Consider the following 18069-nt stretch of genomic DNA (forward strand, 5'->3'; position numbering starts at 1 on the left):
CCTTGAAAGATTTTTGCAGATATGAATCTACCTTTTAAAAGTTGATGGTTTTGGAAGCAACCGTCTCAAATGACTCATAACTTAAATTGAAAACTATAATCTGCCTTACTTTGCTAATGATCACCAATGCTAATGAAGCAGCACTAATGAAGCAATGTTAATGATCATTGATCATTTCAAACTGTAGATATCTCATTTTGGAAACAGACTCTGCAATTGCATAGTTAAATAAACATCCAGACAAGCCTGCAGGCAGAAGAGAGCTTCTCCCTCTTCTTCTCCAATTTGTTCAGATTTAATTGGGGTGATCAATATCTCCTCCGAGTTTCCCACCATACTGTTATCATCCATCTATTCATAACAGATTTGTGGTGAACAGATCGTGGAGAATGGTTGAGATGAAAGAACAGCCCTTGGGAAGTCGATTGCCGCCTTGGTCACACAAGTCACCTCCTAACACCATTAAACAAATAGGTGAGACAGGTGGACGTAGCGCACATGGGTGTGCTTGTGTGATCGTTTTTGTGGCTGTATGAATAAATGTGTGTTAGTGTGTGTGTATTTAAGGGATCTTTCCAATGTGGAGACATAAAGAGCAATGACCTTTCTCACTCCCTCCAACGATCCCTTCCAAGCACACAAGCACGCCAAAGACTTAATTGGTTTTCGATAGTAAATCTCAGGAGGGTTAGTAAAGAAAATGTCTGATTCTTAATGCTGCTGCTCCAGAGACCACAGAGCTTTCTCGAACTATTTCCTGTCCAAAAGACCAGAGCAAATGGAGGTGGAAGGCACATTTACTTTTTTCTTCTCTCTCGCTTGTTTTTCTCCAATGAATGATGTTCGGATAAACTAAGTGTGGATCCGAGACCTTGGATACTTGGTCTTTTTTCTTCTTGAATGATTTCACTTTCTGTGCATTTGTTTCCACGGGAAGTTGTATTACATTTATTGCAGCCGTTTGTTTGGCCAAAAAAAGCCCTCTCCATGTCCATTCTGAACACCACATGGTTTGGTAGCTGACAGACTGCAGGTTCTGTTTCACAAGTGTAACACTTACCAGAGATGCTGACAACACTCCCTGGAAAAAGAGGTCCACTTAATAAGTATTGTAGCCTCTTGTGCAGTTTTAAAAAAACTATTTTCTTTAAAGCAGGAGAAAATTCAGTAGAATAAGCCAGTTCCATTTCCTTGTTTTTATTCTTTCAAACCTCATAATACCAGCCTTTTGCTACATTTCATTACCTTTCAAGCAGTATATTTTGTTTAACATTCACTACTAAGGCAGACCATTCCATTAATGGAATGGTCAAAGGCATTCCGCATTAAACAGGTGGAATTATATCACCCCATTGTGTAATATAATGTACTGCAATTATTGAAATGTTTCTCCATGCCAAGCTACGCTGCTCAAAGGCCTGTTGGTACATACTACACTGCAGGAAGCACTACTATCTAAAGCAACTGGCAGGTGTTTAGCTTGAGTTCGAGTGGAGTATAGTTTCCATTTGTCAGTTGGCCCTGTGTATATTGATGATATTTATAAAGTATCCTCAGGACATTTATCCATATGCCCTCACAGTAATGTGAGGCAGTTGTAATGTTCACCAACCGTGATGACAGGTTTCATATGCTCTACTTCAGGGTGGAAAAGCGTGTGGAAGAGGACAGATGTCTGATTTGATTTGTCCAAAGTGTTTTGGCTTGGCATGGTAGGCTGACAATGTTGGCGATGGGAAAGGCAATGAAATTATGTTTGGCCTGCCTGTTGTGCAAGCATCTGTTATGACAGTAAACAGTTAATATGTGCCTTTTGGTTTGAATAATATCCTAGAAGAATTGATCCACACTAGCTAAGCTTTTACACATGACTACGTAGTTTTTTTCATGTTTCTGTTACATTATATTGTTAAGACAGTGTGCGCCTAGAGTTTGATATGGCTGTCAATTGTCTTGGAGTGAATAAGAGGATTGACAAATACACTGTTTATACAAAACCCTTCTAGCCTGTTTTCATAATTTGTTCTGTTTCTACTCCTGAAGGATGGCCAAGAAACAAAAGCAGCAGACAGTGACTCTAGTAAAAGCTGAGTATTTTATTGTTTCTCTCTCTTTCTGTCTCATACAGAAAAAATCCCCAAATTTCGAAACACTGTTAGCAGCGGATTACAAGTTAAAGGTTTCTCAGATAATCAGCTGTTTTGAATTGTCTGTCTTGTTAACAGGTGGCAGGAATTTTGTCTAGACACATCTCCTGGTCTGCCATTAGAAACCGAGACTGGCTAATTAAGCTTAGAGGTGTCTGTTGTCTGGTACAGAACAACCGTGGGCTGATAATCATCTTTTATCAGAGATCGGTCACACAGAATCAAAGCCAATCAGATATGGAGGCTAGTTTCGCATGGAGTGTTGATTTCTTCCATCATTTGTGTCATTAACACCGTGGCATCTTGAAATGGGGTGTCCCCAGATCACTGTCAGCTCAGTGCACGAGCTCAAACATAGACCATAGGATTAAATGGCCTTTTGAATATTGTTAATATCCAAGGGCTTGTTTGAACATTCAGTAATCCTTTGTTGGCGGATCAGTGGAGCACACAGATGCCATACCAAATGGGGCGTTATGCGAGGGTGGTAGGTGGCTGGTTGGTTGGTGGCTGGCATGGCCTGGCCTGGCAGATGGTCTGGGGACGTCGGGACAGCAGGCTCTCTGTGTGACGGTGAAGCTAATGATGGCAAAAGGCTAAATGATGACTACAGACAAAGGATAAATCACAATTATCACCGCACGATGCTTACCAAGGATCCTCAAATGTTTGCAGAGGGATTTTGAGGCCTAATTAGGGTTGTTTATGCACAGAATTATGTCACTTAGTACATTTTGCTCTCCATGTGCGGAACAGTAATGTGTGAACTGGCTTGAGCACGTGGTGCTAAACAACTGTTTCCTAAGAATTTTTTTGTGAAGGCCTGAATGACCCAGCATACCGTGCTGTCTGAAGCATATACCTCCTGAGAAGTTCTCATGAAACAGTTCTGCTGCGATTTCACAGAAAAATAATTAGCTTTGATGTGAGGAACATTCTGTTTCACTCAAGATTGGCCATGACAATACAGTGCTTAAAGGCAGGCATGAATGCCTCAAGACTATAACATTGATTTTAAAGTTTGAGCACTAAGATGCTTTAAAGACACAGTGAAATAAAAAATTAATTGTCCAAGTTCAAATCCTGTGGCCTTTTGTCAACTGTTCAGTCACCTCCTGTTACATGCCAAATATAGTAAGAAATTATTTTTGAGTATTTTTATATCAAAATCTCTCTTCTTTTTAAAAATGTTAAAATATCTTTGAACTCTGGGGCATATATTGCACATATCCAATCAATCCTATTCAATCAAATGTGATTTTGGCTAGCTAACCCTGCCCATCGTATAAAACGACACTTGACCATTAGCTCGTTGGTCGTAATAGCTTGCCAAGTGATATCATGGGTCAGATGTGTGTATTTTAATTGGCCACAAATTTGTTTATATTTCCAAAGAATGTGGTTGAGGTCTAATTTATTCATTCGCTGCCTCCTGATCTAAAGGAAGCGTCCACTGCTGATCTATATCTCCCCCTCTGTCTGTATTCGCTAAGCCACCCCACTTTTGACCGATCTACTCAATTCTGAAAGATTTAACTTCCTTTTCACTGTGACTCTAACAAACATGTTAGATCGAATTTCTCATTAGTTTAATGTAAGTAAATGAGCGAATATGAAAAGCTTTTTAGGCTACAGGGACATGTCCTTTCAGTCAGGGCCTGTATATAATAAATAAATGCAATATCCTTATCTCCACTTCCATTTAGCCTTATTGTATTTGTTTGCTTTCCTGCAGTTTACAGTCTCCATATAATGTTGTGTAGAGACCACATTATTACCCTGGCTGTGACTAACCCTAATAATTAGACAATGTAAAAACAAGAAATGCTCATGATGCATGGGTAAAGTTTCTTGCAGGACACTGGCAATACATTTTGTGTCTCTATACTATGTAGTTTCTTTTAGAGGCCGGTACACTTCCTAAAAATTGTAGGCCATGTACTGAATTATTACACAACTCCTGTGCGTCATTCAGATTAGCCTAACAAATCAGGACAAAGCCACGTCTCTGGGATGAATAAACCCCAGTCTCTGTGTGCGTCTCCATCAGCAGAAAGACGAAGCACAGCACCTTCTCTTCAGCTTCACTATTACTTTATACAGCATGTCGACTACTTCTGATGCTACACAGCCCCCCAGTCCTGCAGGAATGTCCTCCAATAAACCCAATTGGTTCTGGTCAGAATTATTAAAGATGTCATTAGGGCTGGAAACTGCTTAGTGTCCTCTACACAGCAAGGAGCCCAGCATATTGGAGTGTTTTGTCAAGAAGGGGGGGGTATGTAAAAGATGGCAAGAATGGAAACAGCTTGAGGGAAAGGACATATGCTGCCTCCTTACAGCAGTGGCAGAGCATCTACAGCCCGAAGGCTGCACTGTGCCAACAGGGACTCGTATAAATTATTTACTCCTGGACCCCATTCTGGACATTTCCCCTGCGGGGCCTCTCTCCATGGGGCTCCTGGCTCTTGGAGGGCCCGAGCAGGGTGCCAGAGGGAAGACTGAAGGCTGGAAATGGCCCTCTTTCCAAACACACAGCCTGCTGTACTGTGAGTCTTTGCAGGCCACTTTGAGGAAAAAGAGGCTGATCTTGATTGAAGAGGAGAAAGTGAAATCAGACTAGGTTCACTTGAGAAACAGTGTGGGAGACAAAATAATTCAGGCTTGTCTGCCCCAAGTTTTTTTAATGGTTTGGATTTTTGGGAGGGGGGGATTTTTTTGTTTGATGTACACAAAACATGTTGTCATGGTATTTTTGTATAATGTTTTGCTGCTAGCTGGCAATACAATCCACCATTGTAGCAATGTTTGTAATTGCGAAATTCAGAGTTACACTTCTGGGGAATTTTCTATGTTGTATGTGTCTACCTTCTGCATGTGTTTACACAGTTACTAATAATACTGATAACTGGATACTTTATTGGTCTCCTCTTGGTAACCCCCTCTGCAGGGAAGTAAGAGTTCAGGGTCACTTAGAGACTACAGCAGGTGGAAATCCAGTGTCTCGTTCAAGAATGCATAAAAAATGTGGAATGCTTGTTCCACGAATCTGTTCGGTTTCTATTTTAGCACTATGTTTATTAGTCTTTGTGTGGGTGTATATGCATCTGTGCCTTCTCAGATGCCAGTGCACAGGCATGTGTCGCTTCTATGTGTGCATGTACTGTATGTACTGATTGCTGTTAGCTGTTAGCAGCATTTTTTCTGCATTTCCAGAAGTCTGCCCGCACAAAATTAAAGCTTCTGTACGACTACTGGATAATTACTGTAGTTATGTACCTGCCAGTTTCTGGTGCCCGGGAGCTGTTTTTAGTGCCACCCTTGAAATACTGCCACTTGACGGACAGCTTGAACAGAATGGGGTTCATCCACCTTTCAAATTGATGCGAATGACTCACAGAGAGTGGGTGGGAGTAATGACCAGAGACGCTGAGATGGAGTAAGTAAAAAGGGAAAAATAGCAAGCAGAAGTACAAACTTTGTCAAAGTTTTGAGTCTTACACCAGTTACTTTGGGTGAAATGGTATCAAATGGGTATTTTATCATTAGTTCGTTCCACCTTGTTTTTACCTTAGGTGTCATTTATTCCCTCATAAGAATTTTTTACAGTTTTTCACTTCATTGCTTGAGTGGTCTTGGTTGGAATTTTTGTTTAACTTCAATAGGTCATTTGTTCAAAATGTTCCCTTTTTATATAATTACTTTAGCTACGCTAAATGTTTCATAGATGCCTGTGGATAACATCACACTCAAAAGCTTTTTGGCAGTATATCAATTGATTACACAACACACTTGTCATGCTATATTAAATTCTTCAACCAAGTGTGCTGCGTGTTTGATATGATTGCCAGCTCAGCTATTTGACTCGTGTGCTACCAAGTCCCCAGTTTTGTTCGGTGCTCGTTCTAATGAGAAGTGCTGAGCTGTTGAGTCACAGCGGTTGATTATTTTTCTCCTGCTGGAGTTCATGTGGTGTATCTGAGGTCAGCTCCTTCCTTTCTGTGCCTCTGCCTTCCTGTCTGCCCAATGTGAGCTCAGCCAGCAAGAGGAAGAGTGCATGCCAGGTAGACTACTTCCACCTCATCAAACCTGCCCCTTGCCCCTTCTGTCTCTCTGTCTTTCCTTCACAATGATTCGCACACAGCGTGAATTGTCCTCTTGCCTCTTTTTCTCTGTTCATTCTCTCTCACTCTTTCTAACTATCTCTCCCCCAGACACCGACCTACTCTTAGATGCTCACAAGTACCCATGTGTGCACGCACGCAAATGTATGAACACGTTAAAATTTACAACCTCATTTTGCTACTGCATACAGAATGAGTGCCCTTGTAACAGATTATTATGCAGGTTACATTCCCAGGTGCAAAGGGACTCTCTGTGACAGAGATGTAGCTAGTCTCCTCTGTATAATTATCCTTATGTCCTGCCCTCCAAGCTTTTATGTTTCCTCTTAATCCATGCTGGCAGTCTGTTTCCCTATAGGTCTCTTATTCCCTGTGTAACTCAGGCATCTGCTACAAAAGTCTGTTTTTTGCCATTAACGGCAGTATAATATTGTTTTCTCTGGTGTCTTGTCCAGGTGTTGGTGTGAGTTATGATTGGGTTTCTGTGAACATGCACGTAAAGACTGGTGTGAACCTTGTTTTACAATGAAGTCTTTCTTTAGAAAGTTTATAATGACTAACATCCTCCTTGAAGTTTAGTGCAAAACATTCACTTTCTTTATGGGTGCCACTTCTTGTATGTATATTTGCCGTACGGCTTGAAATCTTTAAATTTTGTCTTCAAGAGCCTATAGTTAATTGTAAAATCTCTGGCTCAAATCTCAAATGCAAGTGTAGGCAAACCACCAAAATTTAAAAACACAGGATTGAAACCTGCTTTCATTGATCAACAAGTGTTTTTTTATTCAGGCTTATAGTATCAGTTATGATCATTTAAGAAACATAACTTTTTTTTAATCTATTATATATCTTTTGTTTTCTTTTTGCTAAATAGATGGTGTGCCATTTTTGCAGGGTTGTTCTTTAATTTTTTCTCATCCTATATTTGTACTTAATTTCAGCCTTTTCTGGTGAGATTTATCGTTAAAAATAAATGCATAGATAATACATTTAAACTCTGCGGTTCTGCTCCTCCTCGAAAAACCTCATATACGTCTTTAAAGACCAATAAACATAAGCGGGTCCATATGCAAAATAGTAGTCCTTATTTATCCAACAGAAAAAGTCCTTGAACAGCCCTTGTATTTAAACAGGCAAATACAAAACAGGATTTGAGATGCTGAAAATATTAATTAGCCTGGGCAGGGCCTTGCTTTTTTGTAACCTGAAATATAGAATTCCACCTCAATAATTTTTGTCCCTGAGTGTCACTCTTCTTCACTCTGCTTCTCATGTTACCTTGGTGCCAGAGCAAAGCAGATTGCTCAGCAAGATTGTCCAATTTCCTCCCCATTTCAGGAACATTATTCTCTTCAAAGCCCTGCGGTCGTCATGTGCAGTCAATAGAGATTCTTTTCTTATTTGTTTTTTGGAAAGATTGCGGTGTTGACCATAAAATGAAAAACATTTGTTTAGCATGCTGGAATATCAGAGATTATTTGAAGGATGAAATGATTTTACAGCAATTATGAAGCGCAATTATGTTGTAGTAATAGATTAGATATTTTCTTGTAGGTGGTGCACACATAAACACAAAAGCAGACACACACACACTTATTCCAGCTCAGGAGATCAGTTATTGAAAAAAACGTGGTGGAGGAAACGTCAGAAGCTATGAGAACTCCTCTGTGGCCGATTCTTTGTGACAGTGTCTGTCAGGTGACAGTTAAATCAGATGATTTAGTTATCGAGGAGGCTGTGGTTTGCAGTCAAATGCTGTCAAGCATTCCTTATGTTTCCAATGAAGAATGTGTTTCTCCTCAATGACACAGCAGCCTGAATGAGATGTCAAGAGTTTTTATATGTGGTGTGGCAGACTGAATTAGGAGTTTCTGCCATTTGCTGGCCCAGGCGGCAGTCACAGCTGTCAACAGCTATCAGACATCAGCAGTGTTATTCCACTTAAGCACTGTGATAGTGGGCTTTTGTCTTCCTTTCAAACTTCCTCAAAATGTGTTTTTGTGTAGGTTGATGTCTTTAGTGTTTAAAGCCCATGAATGAATTTGTTCTGAGATTTATGATTAAATCAACTGCTACAAAATCAACATCACATTCAGAAAAAAACTGTATTTATTGTATTGGTATCTTTGTATTGAGCATAAATGTGACACAGAAAAACATATTGATACACAACAACAAGCTGCCAATCGTCTAAATGTAATTGTCCACTTGGTCAGAATGGTTATTGCTCCAGGCATGAAAATTCAATAAATTGTGTTAGTTAGAGTGTGCTGAGTGGAATTAGGAGGAGTTCTATTAAAATAATAAAAGTTTTCTGGAACGATACATCAGACACTCCTCAACTTGTGAATTTCTTTCTAATACATTTTTGCCTGGAGTGTGGAGTCCAGCTGCCCTGCAGACATAATGAAAGTTTGACAGAAGTCTAGCTGTGCAGAAGAATGAATTCTGATCAGTAAGAGGAATTTCTTGTAATAAGTTTGTGCAGTCAGTGATTAGATTATTCATGATAAAATGAGAAATACAGTGGTTGTATAACTACTCTTTTAAAAAATGCAAGTCTGTGATGCTCAGTTCCACTGTGCGTCATGAGATGATTAGCACTGGGTGTGAATGTTAGGCCACTTCCCCAAGACATGAAAATGGGTGCCTGTCAGCACAAGTTATTGCTGATGTGCTGGCATTTTGGAAATGGCATGATATATGCTCTCTCCGTCCACCCCTCCATCTCTCGTTTCATGTCTCACTGCTTCCGGGTTAATGAAATGCCCCCACTGAAGAGCTGGAACGAGGGATTGTTAAGTCCATATGAGCTTTCAACCTCCACCCACGCATTTCCTCAACCTGTGCCTTGATGCATGAGTGCCAAGGACACATCACCCCTGGTAAATGTATTCTAGTAGAGAGCTAATGATGAACTAAAGCTTTGCTCCAATCAGGTTTTGATTTTTGTTATTCTAATTCACTTCTTAATCATTAAACCCCTCATCAAACACTTGCAATATAATGAAATAATATTAGGATAGGAGGGTTAACGTCTTCTTCTCAAAATACTACAGCTTAAATCATTAAGTTTTCCCGCTTATTCACAGCGTTGTACCAGATGCCCTGCATCCTTGAACTCGCACTGTGTTTACTAATGCTTCATTGATGGACAGTAGCCAATACAGCTGCATTACAGGCAAGAGAGCCAGATGGCTTAAAGGAAAATAAGTATCATTTTGGCACACTCAACCAGTAGCAAACCCTTTTCCCATTTTTGAGAAGGTCTTTTATGGCTTACGATTGCAGGGGCACACGAAGCCAAATGTGTGCACGCTTGGTTCCATACTGTGGTCACTGATGCATCACCTGACAGCTGACTGATGAAGCACTGACCTTTTACACTGGCCTTGTGGGCAATTCTCCGCCTCGTGAAACTGTGGTGGTCTGCATCAACTGACACTTGAGTGCTCAAATGAATTATGACCCTGTGGGAGAATAATAAAAAGAAGCAGAGACAGTGAGCCTCACAGATGAGGGGATGAGAGCAGGATGCAGATAGCGGGAGATGGGGAGATGGATGCCCCAGAATCAAAGACTCCCTCCTGATCCCTCTCCAATTCCCTCGCACCTTCCATCCCCATCCTCCTTTGTTCTCATTCATGTACTTTGATTTGCTTTACAACGCAGTTGTTTGTGAGAGGTTTATGTGTGGCTTATCCTCAGTCTGTACACACTGCACTGTATAGTGGCTGAGTTTTTCCCAAAGCTAGAAAAAATAGTAAGGCAGTTTCCAAGCTGAGGAAGTTGAACTGCAAAGCTATAATGGGAGAAGACAGCTCTCCCATCCTAATATGAAAGGCTGCTGCTATTGAGGCTGAATCAAACAGGCCGTTTGATCAGCAGGAAAGCTTTAAAGCTGAACTGCATGGTGTCCCCCTGTAGCAAAAATGCTCCATACTGTAGTTCCTCACTGTGAGGGTGTAAGGTTGTTTTTTTTTTCAGAATTGAAGTTGTTGGTTTCTTTGTTTGTATGTCTCTTTGTTTGTGTGTGTGTGTGTGTGTGTGTGTGTGTGTGTGTGTGTGTCTTTGCATGCAGCCTCTACAATCTGTTTAGCTGCAGGGTTATTTAACATACCAAAAATTGTGCACTGAAATCCTCTGATTTCTGCATTGAGCATTTTTTAAGTGTCTTCATTTTTTTTACCTGCTTATTGACCATTCTGATGAAAGAGAAGTGTTTAAAAAATGTATGGCCACACTGTCCTGAGAGCTTGTATATTTTGCTGTTAAGGTACATGCAGTATGTAAAGCATGTCATTTGCAGGGCAAATATAGTCACTGATACAGTGCCTATATGTGAGAATAGATAAAACAAACCTTACCTCCACATTGTGTTTGTGCCTGTGTATCTACTTGTGAGTGCAGACTGCAAATCGAGGTATCTGTATTCTTGAAGAATGTGATGTCTACATTTTTGTGACTGTATGTGTGTGTCTGTGTGTACGCATGCATGCGAGCGGATGATTAGGAAGGTCATTTGCGGGAAACAGCTTTTGCTTGGCGAGAAAGACGGGGCTCTTTCTTCTAATGGGATCAATGTTTCAATGCTTTCTGTCTGTGTAAGTTATGATGTGGCTAATGTTTAAAACATGCTCTGCAGATGCAGCGCGACCCTCTTAAATAAATGACTGCATCACCAGGAGAGGGAGTCGTCTTAGGATTAGCTTTGCCGTGGGTGAAATGCTCTGTAGACTCTGTGACTCATTCTGGCTGATAAACAAGAAAGCACATGTAACAGCAAATGGGCACGCGCACACACACAAACCCTTCACACAACACTGAAATTACATAGAGGTAATTGACTTACGGCAGATCATCTATTCCCACACATGGGTGCATAAAAAGATGACAAAACACACATTTGCACAGTATTTGTGTGGAAGAATGAGCACATCACCCCCAGCTTGATATCCCATCATTTCCTTCCAAATGCCTGAGGCTTTTTACTTCCCCACCAGCAGCATCTTGCCGCTCTGTTAGTTAAGAAGGCTAGCCAGCAGAAGGAGAATTGGTGCCTTGCTCGTAACCTGCAGTGCTGCTCTGCGGTGTCATAGCTCCATATGTTAAGATGTGCTCCTCTGAATGCTGATGTTGGATTTATAACGTTCAAGCCCTCCCGCTCATGGAAGGTTATGTTTGTCTCTACCTGTGGTTCTCTGGGGTTGAGAGGGCCATAATTGAGTGTTTTGTTAGATGAAAGGTATATAATTCATGAAGAGTGTGTAAAAGTGTGAGGTCAGATTAGGTGATACACAGCAGATGATGATTATAACTGTTTACACCAGGTTTCAACTGCCACATGTAGCTTATATAAATCATACAATATTTAATATTTGTATCCACCAAAACCTGAAACAACTAAAATTATTTCTTAAACTCTGTGCTTCCTGAACATCCTTTCTTTTAACAAGGGCAGCTGCTTTAAAAAAAATATAGTGTGAACTGCAACAAACTGCACAGCCTGGCAGGGTCAACTAAAGTGCAAGCATTCTCAAGACACCAACCAAAGTGGCTTTTTTTACGCACTATGCTGTGAACTGTATGTCTTGTGAGAGATGACACATTAAGGAGAAAAAACCTCTGAAGAAACTGTAAAATAAATGTTTTACAACAGCAGCACCTTCCTTGAATGAGGCACTGTTCACTTACAAAAGCAGCTATCCTTGACACCTAATCAATTATTTCAACCGCCCCAGCATATTTTTTAAGGGAAACGCGTCATTAAAATATGAAATATTGCCACTACTACTTGTCTACAATGACAATATCACAGTGTGATAAAGTATCATCTGTTCTGCTTATGTTAAAGTTTTTAATATTTTGCATCACATTAACTACACATAGGAATCTGTGATGCAATACATTAAAGGCAAGTGTTGAGCGGCATGTGTGTAGGTAGGTCATCATCAATCATTCATATTGACATTTCCTTTGATCTGATGTCCCTGTGTGTGTATTTACGCGCACACACATGTGACTGTGTGTGCATTCATATGTGTCTTTATTTGTTCCTTCTTGAGTACAGTTTGACACATGTGTACTCTCATGAGGATGTGTGTGCATTTGTGATGTGTGTGTGTGTGTGTGTGTTTAGACGGGTGACGTGCTGCAGGTTTAATGACCTGAGGTGTGGCTGACTTCCCTTTACCAATCTGAATTCTTTCCCTTGTGCCCAACAGAGTGTGACACAGTTTGAGCGCATGACTGGTGACAAGTAGGACCTTGTGACAAACTAAGGCAGGAAGAGGAAGTCCGTGTATTTCCTCGAGCTGCAGCTCCACCTGAATGCTAAGTGACTGAGAAGAGTTCCCGTACTGGCACACTGCAGCTGCTAACATGCACCATGTATGCCTGAATAAACACACACTCACAAGCATGGATACAAAGCTACACGACACACATTCACATGCACACACTCTGGAAATAGTAGGCATTCACATCAGTGATCCATGACTGTCTTGTAAAGTGGCTAAGCTCTCTCAGTAAAGTATGTTGTGTAACACAAAACCATCCTCTTGCTTCAACCACACCATCAACCCAAATCCCATCCAACTCTCACCCATAGCCTGTTTGCCTAGAACTCCCATCTTTGTGGTAACTGGGACTTCGGGCGTGCCTCCAATGGCTCCCACAATGCACCAGCACAAATTACATTTCACTCACATGGCTGAGCCCATTTCTGTCTGGTTCTGTTCTTCTCTTTTCATGGTTTTACTTGTCTTTCTCTTCATTTTTCCTCCTCCCCGCCTCACCCTGTCCAGCAGGGTCCGCCTCCCTGACATTGGCTCGTTTCTCTCCGACTAAGTCCTTTCCCAGCATAACTGCTGATGTTTCTCCAGTTGATGTGCTGTGAGTGCAGGCAGCTCCTTCCCAGATCAGCCCTGTGCTGACTGCTCACAAAGAGATGAGCTGTATGTCCAGCTAATGGCTACAAGTAGCATCATATCCAATTGTATTGACGTTCCTACGCGTTATAAATGAAATATGCATCTTACTGTCATCTCGTCTGTTCTCAGAAGCCTTTCATCTTCGGCCGTCTGCCAAAGCATCCCCCAAAGGGTACTTGGGCATTGTGTGTTTTAGCAAATTGAAAGTGGCTTTTTATGCTTTGATTGATAGGGCTGGTGGCATTCAGAATACGTAAGTGGGCAGTGATGGATTCCCGTTCAAATCAGCACTTTGTGCTCAATTGATTGGTGGTCAAGCCCAGGATCGTGTAACTCTAACCTTCTGAGTTACCTGCAAATAAAAGAACACTGGAAACCTGTAATTTGTGTGCGGTATGTACAGTTAGTTATATCGCCTTCTTCTCTTCTGGAAATTATAGTAAAGCATATTAAGAAAGCAGCTCTCCCTGCAGCCACATAAAACTGTGAATGCTTACGTGAGAGGCAGGCAGACAGACAGGCTGTCAGAGCAGAGAGAGTCTTCAATAGGAAAAATGTATTGCCTCCAAAAAAGTTCAGCATGATAATAATGGGCGCCACTAAGCCGCACAATTTGATTGGGGGGTGTGAGGGACGTGTAGAGGACATTTATCAGCATGACACAGGACACAATGCTCTTTGTTTGATTGGTTAAATTAGTGGGAGCTCATTTGCTTTCACTGCAAAATCCTTTACAGGGCTTTTTTGTTGTGTTAATTAAGCCAGAGCAACCATTTTGTATGCTGCTTGCATACTGGGCCGCAAAGGAGAGAAAATGATCACTGTTATTCCTCTCTTGCACCTCAGAGGCATTGTAGTTTGTTTTTTTATATGATTTGCACCAACGATGAGATGCTTAAATGTATATTTGCTAAAAAATTTGTCTGGTTTAATTTTCCTTAGACAATTACCTCCTCTGAATTCTCACAATGGACTCATTCAACCTGCTGAATTTGTTGGATGGTGAAGGTTGCAGGGAATTAAAGTTGTATTAAATCTGAAAATTGCATTGCTCAAGGTGGAGATAATTTCTTCTCATGAATTTGCAGTATTTGTGAAAGCATTTATTAAAACCTTTTCTGAGCAGATACGGTATGCTCCTAATAATAATAAAATCAGGAAATTTAAATAACGAAATAAAATAAAAACCCCAACGATAAAGATAAATACTAATATTAAAACAGATAAGACATGTTGGCAATAAAACAGTGTGCTCTAATTAATCAAAGGCTTTTTTGAAAACAAACGTTTTGAGAAGTCGGTGTAGTCCCTCATTCGTCCAGGAGTGTTCCATCGTAGAAAAGGTTTCAGTCATAGTCATCTGGACACTGTTTTCAGACTGAAACCTTTTCTACGTTTTGAGAAGTGATTTAAAAGATGTCATGTTATGGGATCTCAACAGCTAAGTGAACTGATGATTTTTTAAACATTTTGTCCTCCGATGTTATGCCTGGTCACAAGATACTGCTGGGCATTGGCTGCTCCTCTTAGTACTATCTTTCACAGCTAAGCTGAAAATGTGATACGGCAGGAGGATGTTTTCCAAACTGAAAACAAGCTGGAAAGCAAGGTTTAAAAACCATTAAGCTCTCAGGGTTTGGAGAGTTGTCGTGGGGTCATTGACAGTAAATAGCACCATAAATCCCCTGCAGATATTTTGTGGTCTTGTGTGCTTTGAAACAGTAAAATATACATATTGAACCAGTAAGTTCACCAGTGTCATTCTTTTACTATCTGTTGTTGAAAATGTCTCCTATCATAGTGCTGCTTAACCCACCTTGTGTGATGCTTTTATAGCCTGTAATATGGAACCTGCAAGTCACACTGGGATCTACCGGGACTGTAGCATCTCACCTCACTCCTCACACTGTCTGCCTCAGACAGCTGACCTCTCATTAATCACACAAATCAGCCGGCAGACTGGCAGGTCTTGTTTCAGTTCAGTGCGTTCAGAGGGCAATTTTGCTGTAAAACAACATCATGCCAAAAAAAAAAAAAAACATGACACAGAGCAGTACTGTCTCCCACTTCCTCAAAAAAAAAAAAAGCATACCATGTCTTTTTCCATGACCTGTTTTAATGTCATTCCCCTTTCCACTGATGGAAGTTTTGTTTGGTCTGCTAGGTTTTGGATGCAGGTTTGGCTGAACTGTTGCCCACTGTTGTAAAGGTGGGGTGGTTTACAGTGTGTATGCAGCTGGGGTTAGAAGCTGGCATGACATCATTGGGATTGATTTTGATATGAAAATGCACCTTCACTTGATGACTTACATTGGTTTGCTCAATATGACCTTGGAGATGACACGCTTTTTGTCTTTGTCTCGTTTGTGTTTCATTGTTCAGGAAGCCAAGCTGCGTGAACTACTGGATGTCAGCACCCTGGCAGGGAAGATGGAGAACAGGATGCTGACGGTGGTGAGCGGCCCTGACATGGTCAACATCACCTATCTGAACTTCATGGCCTTCCAGGAAGAGACGGCTAAGGTAAATTCGCAAAAGAGCAACAAAACAATTATAATGATATCCACCCTGTAAATAGATACAACCAGCAGCCATTAATTGCAATATATATCACAAGTGTATTGCTACTGGGTGGAAACCTCATTCCTCCACCTGATTTCAGTATTTTAATTGAGTTTGTGTCTGTTGGATCAGTGTTTCCCTGGAAAGGTTGAACTGAATCAAGTGATAAACTAGGCCTGCAGGTGAATAATAACAAACACAAAACAGAACAAAATAATTTGTTAATATTGCAGAAATGGCTGGTTGTTCTAATAAAACAGAGGTTAATTAAAATTGCGAAAAGGCAGCGTAACAATAATATGATCGGTATCTCAACTTCCTACTCTGTGTGTGTGTGTGTGTGTGTGTGTGTGTGTGTGTGTGTGTGTGTGTGTGTTGTGTGTGTGTGTGTGTTTCCCTTTGTTTTATTTACTGCAGGAATGGGCCGAAGAGCTGTTCAACCTGGCATCTAACCTCTTGCTACAGAACATGTCAAGAGAGGCCTGCCTTGAGAAAGTGTATGTCATCCACACACACGCACACACACACACAAGCAGTCACACAAAAATGTAAATCCACAGTCCCCAAGATAAATATGAAAATCAGGTCTGCTAGAAACAAAAAAATCAGTCATCATAAGCGTTACATTAGGTATGTACTATTTTACATAAACAGAAACAGCAGGAAAAAGCAAATGAGGGATCTTCTTTAAAAGGGACGTATGACTGTAATTCCAGACCAGTGCTCTAACTCACCTGTACACAGTACAACTATACATAATAAATGTTTACTTACAAATGCATGCAAAAACATATTTGTAACAGTATGCAATAAAACACTGTAAACCCTGCAGCACACACACAGACAGACACCTTTATGCATACACCAAGGTACATATGGGCTGTACTGTACTTACACACACACACACACACACACACACACACACAGGAGGTAAGAGGTTGCTTTTCACTGCTCCACAAGGCAGCTGGAGGGTTTGAGTTTATAAAGGTCATTTCACCTCACATCGATGGAGAGAGTAAGGAGAGAGAAAACAGACAGGAAGGAAGAAGGAGGACAAATAAAACAGCTGGAAATATGTTATATTAGTTCATGAAACTGACTCTGTGGGTCTCAGTTGGCCTATCTGCTTCTCAGTGCAAGAGTACATATGTGACAGCATGTACGTGTGTGAGCGTGCATTCATATGGTGCTGTAGACATCTTTTTGTTGCATTAATGGCACATTGACAGACCTGTGACAGTAGATCCTTAAACAGGTCGGATTGCTGACCTGAACTCGCGGTGGTGTCAAAATGTTAAAGAGGAGTCACCATTTTGTTGGGTCCAGCCTATTACATAAATCATGCCCACCCCTAGCTCTCATCAATGCATCAGGCTCTTTGACCAGTAAGACCAGTTTTTTATCATCAATCACCCTCACACCACCTCTGATCCTGTGTAATAACTGGGTCTAACGACTGACAGCACCACGTTCGTATTGATCTGAGTGCAGCCCACACACTGATCTATGGTTCACAGCTGATTTATGTGTGCAGTGAGTGACTGAGTGAAGCTCATGCAGAATGAATGTAAATATGAATCTGCCATATTCTATTGAGAGAATATGTTGGGCTCTGCTTGGTGACAACTCCCAGCTGTCTGATGTTTATCAGTGAACAGAAGCCATTAACTCGCACCCCTGAGGAGGATAATTGACTTATGAGACAATAAAAGTGGCCATCGACCACATAGTACACAGAGACTTGAACAGAATTGAATAGAGCAGGTTTCGCAGTCACGCTGGTTGCTCGCAGCAGCAGTTGTTCTGCACTGCTTGCTTACAAATAAGGCGATTCTCTGTCATACCACTACTACAGCATGAGGAGACCTCATCCCTGTTGTTGCATGTGGTTCTTTTCCATCACTAGCTCTTAAGGCTGTGATACATTTTGGAGGGGGGGGGGCAGCGTAGACGAGCAGTGTTCCCAGCAACAGGAAACAAAACAGAACCCAGCGTGTCTTCAAATGACTGCTTGCTGCAAGATGTTCTTTTGAGATCGATACAACAGAGCTGAGGCCACTCGTTGGATTATGTTGCCTTGTGCATCAATGATTAGGGTTAGAACTGCATGCTTTACAATGGGATAACCTGTGACTATGCTGGAAAACTGGGAATTTACCAGCTGTTGCTGTTTACGTTCTCATCACATGCCAAAAAAAGTAAGTGGATGTGCAGAAATAAGTATTTGTACTATAGGTGAAATGGAACCAGACCTTCTTGGCTTAGCATTAACTAGAGAGGGAGAGTAGAGGCAGAAGGGAGACA

At 41.1% G+C, this 18069-nt stretch overlaps 1 protein-coding gene across 3 annotated transcripts in view; it reads left to right on the plus strand.

Annotated features, from left to right (window-relative positions):
* The window catches only part of LOC122863603 (1-phosphatidylinositol 4,5-bisphosphate phosphodiesterase beta-1), a 107582-nt gene that overhangs the window by 41710 nt on the left and 47803 nt on the right, over positions 1–18069 (plus strand). For all 3 annotated transcript variants that reach the window (XR_006375045.1, XM_044170223.1, XM_044170222.1), the window contains exons 4-5: positions 15586–15726; positions 16183–16262. Coding sequence is in view for 2 of the 3 variants with exons in the window: in XM_044170223.1 (XP_044026158.1) it covers positions 15586–15726; positions 16183–16262 (221 nt within the window). In the remaining variant the exon portion in view is untranslated. The remainder of the gene's footprint in view (positions 1–15585; positions 15727–16182; positions 16263–18069) is intronic.

This window comes from Siniperca chuatsi, linkage group LG16, assembly GCF_020085105.1.
Source record: "Siniperca chuatsi isolate FFG_IHB_CAS linkage group LG16, ASM2008510v1, whole genome shotgun sequence".
NCBI lineage: Eukaryota > Metazoa > Chordata > Actinopteri > Centrarchiformes > Sinipercidae > Siniperca > Siniperca chuatsi.